Source organism: Sinocyclocheilus grahami, unplaced genomic scaffold, assembly GCF_001515645.1.
Source record: "Sinocyclocheilus grahami isolate Dianchi unplaced genomic scaffold, SAMN03320097.WGS_v1.1 scaffold357.1, whole genome shotgun sequence".
NCBI lineage: Eukaryota > Metazoa > Chordata > Actinopteri > Cypriniformes > Cyprinidae > Sinocyclocheilus > Sinocyclocheilus grahami.
In genome coordinates this window covers 253,237-259,236 of record NW_015505536.1, presented here as the reverse complement: position 1 = coordinate 259,236, position 6,000 = coordinate 253,237, and the positions used below count along the sequence as shown (strand labels likewise).

Here is a 6,000-nt window from a genome sequence, read left to right as displayed (position 1 = left end):
ATATATATATATATATATAATGCAAATAAAATCCACAGAAAAGTAGAAACAATAACTAAAATCTGGGCCATTGAATATAACCTTCTTGGGCACTTTATATTATTCTGACAATGTTATATTATTCTCTGTCTATGTGAATGTTTCTTAGCTAGAATTAGATCCAGAGTGGACCAGACTCTGGCACTGCAAGACTTGTATTATTGCAATAATTGTTTGATAGAAATGTTACTCCAGGTACTCAACCAGCTTGCGTGAATCACAATAATGCAGGCAACATCAGCAAGAGGCCAACGGTTTGTGTCCTATCCAATATACAGTATCCAAAAGCAGAAGTATAGTGCATGTGTGTGTAGCGGTATAGGGTTAGACTGACCGTAATAGCAGGAGCTGCGAAAGCGAGGCTGAGGAGCATGAGGAAGGGGATAACCTCATGTGTGGGTTCGATATAAGGCAGACTCAGACTGCGGTCGTGACAGCTGAAACCCCAGCGGACCGGTTTGAAAATGTCCGTCCACTCCAGAAAATACACACTGACCATAGATGAGACCAGGAGAGGAAGCTGTTAGAGAGGAGAAAACATCACATAACTCTTCAACAAACATGTTCAAAGAATTACACTGTCCACATAACGGGTCCCTATGGAAATGTACATACAGTCAGCCAGCCATTATCGCTATATACACCCAGACAGGGCAGTACTTAGAAGATAAATAAAATCCTAGGTATATGAAAGCCATATAATGAGTTTGTGAGGTGATATCTGTAGGCCTGTGAGCTAGTAGTACAAATTTAGATGGATTCACACTAACATTAAAGAGAATATATGTGACCCTGGAGCACAAAACCAGTCTTAAGTCGCTGGGGTATATTTGTAGCAATAGCCAAAAATACATTGTATGGGTCAAACTTATTGATTGTTCTTTTATGCCAAAAATCTAGGATATTAAGTAAAGATCATGTTCCATGAAGATATTTTGCAAACTTCCTACCGTAAATATATCAAAACTTAATTTTTGATTAGTAATATGCATTGCTAAGAACTTCATTTGGACAACTTTAAAGGCGATTTTCTCAATATTTGGATTTGTTTGCATCCTCAGATTCCACATTTTCAAATAGTTGTAACTCTGCCAAATATTGTCCTATCCTAACAAACCTTACATCAATGGAAAGCTTATTTATTCAGCTTACTCAGATGATGTATAAATCTCAATCTCAAAAAACTGACCCTTATGACTGGTTTTGTGGTCCAGGGTCACATATATTTTTGTATTATGATACAGTATATATTCGCCATGTAAATACCATGATACATGAATACCATAAACATATATCTGTGCATGTGTGTGTTTAATTGTCTGGCAACCATTTTTATCCAATAGGCATTATTATAATTATAATACAATTTTTATGCTCAATGCTATTACAATTATAATTGTTTTGTGAAATTTACTACTGAGTGAAACTTGTTTCTTAGCTTTTTTCAAGTAAATTCTACTCCATTTTTTTCAGTGTAAGTTTATGTTTACAAAATCATCTCGTATCCTTTATGACAGATTGTTTTGTCGCGTTTATCACTGTAAGCCAGTAATTAAGATCTCTCGGCTGAAGTTTTTACAGTAGAGTTATTGGGTCAGTTTGCGGGCTTTTGATATGCAGATGAATACAGTATGCAGCTGCCATTCTGTGCTGAGTTGCACTGTGGCCTACTGATACCACTGACCCATATTTTCTTCCAAAGCACTGGCACTTGGGACAAACCGTAAGAGATTTACAAAGCAGCCGACCATCTCCATGAGCATCAAAGAGCATCACATCCCAACAAAAGCATGCTTGCTTTGACAGTAGATTTGAAGTCACATCAGATGATCGTTGTAATTCTGTTTGAAAGATTCTAACTGATCCTTTTTTCCTGTGCCTTTATAAAGTAGTGGTATATTGATGGTATCAGATGGTAATAAACTAAAAAAAAGTGATGTAGAAACAATTTTCACTCAGAAATTGCTAGTAAACTTCACAAATAATTCCAAAGAATCAGCAAGTAACACATTGAATTAAATGTGAAATTTTAAAGTAGAACAATTAAAATACTATTTTGTAAAACCTACTTTTATTTACAACTTTTTACAGTGTATATGTGGAATATTGAAGGTCATATGATTGTCCAGTTTTATTTTAAAACAAGTGGATCACATTTTCTTGATCTAATCAAGTCCAATTTCTTCTGACCGAATATCCATTTTCAATCAGAAATACATCATGTTACTGAATTAAAATAGCTTGTGAATGCAATTTCATGTTGACTTCAAGCTTATCCCAAATTAAAAGAAGAGGCGAGACTGAGGTCTTAATAATTGATGGCTATAAATGGGGAGGATAGCATTTCTTCAGATCTATGTGGGATAGGCACCATCCCAGCAGGTGCAGATGGTGTCCGGATGGTAAAGGGCCCGTTACGATAAGAGCACTGCTCCACATGAGGAGACATGGAGGTTTCTGTGACCTGATGAAACTTATAAGTGATATCTTGAGTATCCAGCCATTTCTGCCGAGCACATGCATCATATCTCTTTAAAACCTTCAAATATGGTAATCCTAATCTCCTAGACCTTCATTTTTGGTATTTGACAAACAATTTTGCAAAGCTCAGTGAAAAACAGCAAATGGAGGAATGAATAAATGAATGAAAATGTCCAATTCAGCACAGCCCTGCATAATGTATGAGTGACTGCTTAGATCTTCCTCCTAAGTACTAGATCACGTGTGTCGGTATATGCATGTGCGTATGAAATCTGCACTGCCTCAATTCTTTATGTCACACTGACCTACATATATTCCACTAACCCCATCATGATGCATGGAGAGCAGAGCAGCACCTCCTGGGGGGAACATCTAACAAGGCGAGCTGACAGAAGCACAGCATCCCAGTGCTGACATCACTCTGTGCCACATATCGTACATATCAAACTGATTATATTTTACAAGGAATGTGTGAGATGCTGTCCACGGAAGTAAACAATGCACACTAAAAAGATTGGATTCAATGTAAAACCAATAAATATTAATTAGTGCTGTCAAACGATTAATCGCAATTAATCACATCCAAAATAAAAGTTTTTGTTTACATAACATATGTGTAGTACACACACACATATGTTATGTAAACAAAAACTTTTGTCTATGTATATTTATTATGTATATATAAATACACATACATACAGTATATATTTTGAAAATATTTACATGTATTTAGAAGTATATATTTATATTCATAGAATTTATAATATATATATATATATATATATATAAACAAAAATGTTTCTTAAATATATACATGCATGTGTGTGTATTTATATATACTTAACAAATATACATAGTAAACACATATATATGTAAACAAAAACTTGTTTTGGATGCGATTAATTGCTTGACAGCACTAAAAAGTCAGTGTCTTTCATTTATTATTTTAATTTAATGCTAATAATAATAAAGCTGGTGAGTCTTTTTTCTTTGCACACTGTGCTTATTGAATGTAATGAAAAGTAAATACTAAATTTCATGTTTCATTTGCAACTTTAAAAGAGCCATAAACTGTCAAAAGTTCAGATAAATTATAACCAGCTATAATGAAAAAAAAAACTAAAATAATTCAAAATTACATACACACACACACACACACATATATACAGTATATATATATATATATATATATATATATATATATTGTATATATAAGCACACACATACATAAATGGCAAAAAATATTATTTTGTGGCAAACAAAGCTTTTTTTTTTAAACTCAAAAGAATTTTTCTTATGATTACAATATGAACGCAAACATTCTTTCAGCAGCCGTCTTTTTTTGCTTTCATTTCTCATAAGGAATTTAGGAGAACATCTGAGATCAAGATACTTCAATCAAGGAGAGCTCCATCAAGTCTCATGAGCTTTGAAAGAGCATCTTATGAGCAATACAATCCCTCAATTCACTTTATCACCACAGATAAATAGTCAAATATTTAAATGTTCCATTTATTGATTCAGCTGTGCCTGAAACATTATCCTGAGCATTAAAATGGGATTGTCATCTCACTCTGATCTCGCAAGTTGTCACCTGTCAAATCAAACGTGCACATGTAAATAGACGGTCTCTTACCTCTGCGAAATAAAAGCATGGCAGCAGTGTCACGCTCTCTTTTATCATCTTCCCTTTCAGTCTTTCTCTCGCAGACATCGTATTTCTCTCCGTTAATAAACGCCAATAACCTGTTGTGTCCTAAGCGTCCACCTTCATCCAGCAAATCAAGCCGTCTAGATCAGCTGCTGCTTGCTCCGTTGAGATGCATGATGCACACAGAATCAAACGACACACACACAATCTACACCTTTCACCGTGTACACGCACTGTTTATGTTGCAGCGGAATAAAATGTTCCATTTATTGATTCAGCTGTGCCTGAAACATTATCCTGAGCATTAAAATGGGATTGTCATCTCACTCTGATCTCGCAAGTTGTCACCTGTCAAATCAAACGTGCACATGTAAATAGACGGTCTCTTACCTCTGCGAAATAAAAGCATGGCAGCAGTGTCACGCTCTCTTTTATCATCTTCCCTTTCAGTCTTTCTCTCGCAGACATCGTATTTCTCTCCGTTAATAAACGCCAATAACCTGTTGTGTCCTAAGCGTCCACCTTCATCCAGCAAATCAAGCCGTCTAGATCAGCTGCTGCTTGCTCCATTGAGATGCATGATGCACACAGAATCAAACGACACACACACAATCTACACCTTTCACCGTATACACGCACTGTTTATGTTGCAGCGGAATACGATTTCAATTGAATTTACAGACAGAGAGGAAAATATTGCCGGCAAGATGACATCAGATTTTTCAGATGAGGGTCTTGCGTCCAGACGCGCATGCGCACAAGCTGCGCATTCCTCCAGTCATTCGCATTATTATTATTAATAATGTCACGAATGAAGACGGTAACAGTTGGACGTGTTCTTGTAGAATACAGGAAGCACTAAAGTAGTATTTTATTATTCAATACCACAAAAAGTTACGAGTAGTCTACATATGCACACTAATAGCATCTATATTAACACTGCCAGAGAAAAATAATTTCACATGAATTGCAACATTAAAGGAATTCCATTGGGCATTTAGTGTTCAGGAAATAATACATCGCAATGCAAAGTAAAGCAGTAGGCAACACAATAGTTCAGTGGGATGCAATGCAGAGCAATGCAACACAAAACTTTCTTAATGCTTAAATATAGAGGAAGACGTGTACCACTGTAGCTAAATGGTTGCTAACTAGTTCATTTAAGTAACGTTGATTGCATATATAGCCTAAATAATACTGCATTATTCTTATTGTAAAGGCTAGTTCACATTGGCCCAACAAACACCGACGATTTTAGTGAAAACTCTGATTTTTCGTCTGCTATCCATTTAAGTTCTTCTCAAGTTCACACTGCAGAGTAACCACAGGTTTAGTTTATCACGTTAACTATGCATGTTCCACTAACATTTCACAGCCAAGGAGTGTCCGAATATTTTTCTTTGTTTTAATTTTTAACAGCAGTGTTGTTTTAATCATTTGAAACTCACAGTAGCAAATATTTTGTTTGTGAAATGTTTTGCTTGAAAAGTGTGCTATTTATTTGTTTATTTATTTGCAGAACGGCTTATATTTTGATAAATAATAAAAAGACATTCAGACATTTTTATGTTTGGCTTATTTGTCCAAATACAGTATTTGTTTCTTCATCAGAATAGAGTTTGAGAAATTTAGCATCACTTGCTCACCAGTGGACCGTCTGCAGTGAATGGGTGCCGTCAGAATGAGAGTCCAAACAGCTGATAAAAACAACACAATAATCCACAAGATATCCACATGACTCCAGTCCATCAGTTGATGTTTTGTAAAGCGAAAAGCTGCGTGTTTGTAAGAAATAACTCCATCATTGAGGCATTTTAACTTTCAACCAT

At 35.4% G+C, this 6,000-nt stretch overlaps 1 protein-coding gene across 2 annotated transcripts in view; it reads right to left on the bottom strand.

The window, feature by feature from the left end:
- Positions 1 to 4,792, bottom strand: part of LOC107548904 (phospholipid phosphatase-related protein type 4-like) — a 30,050-nt gene extending 25,258 nt beyond the window's left edge. Inside the window, exons 1-2 of one of the 2 annotated variants that reach the window (XM_016229767.1) lie at positions 4,562 to 4,792; positions 374 to 559 (exon numbers count right to left, since the gene is read on the bottom strand). In XM_016229767.1, the coding sequence (XP_016085253.1) occupies positions 374 to 559; positions 4,562 to 4,639 (264 nt within the window). In that variant the 5' untranslated portion in view covers positions 4,640 to 4,792. Of the gene's footprint in view, positions 1 to 373; positions 560 to 4,156; positions 4,325 to 4,561 lie in introns of those variants that run through there. The other variant, XM_016229768.1, reaches the window with a different exon arrangement.
- Positions 4,793 to 6,000: the final 1,208 nt, after the last annotated feature.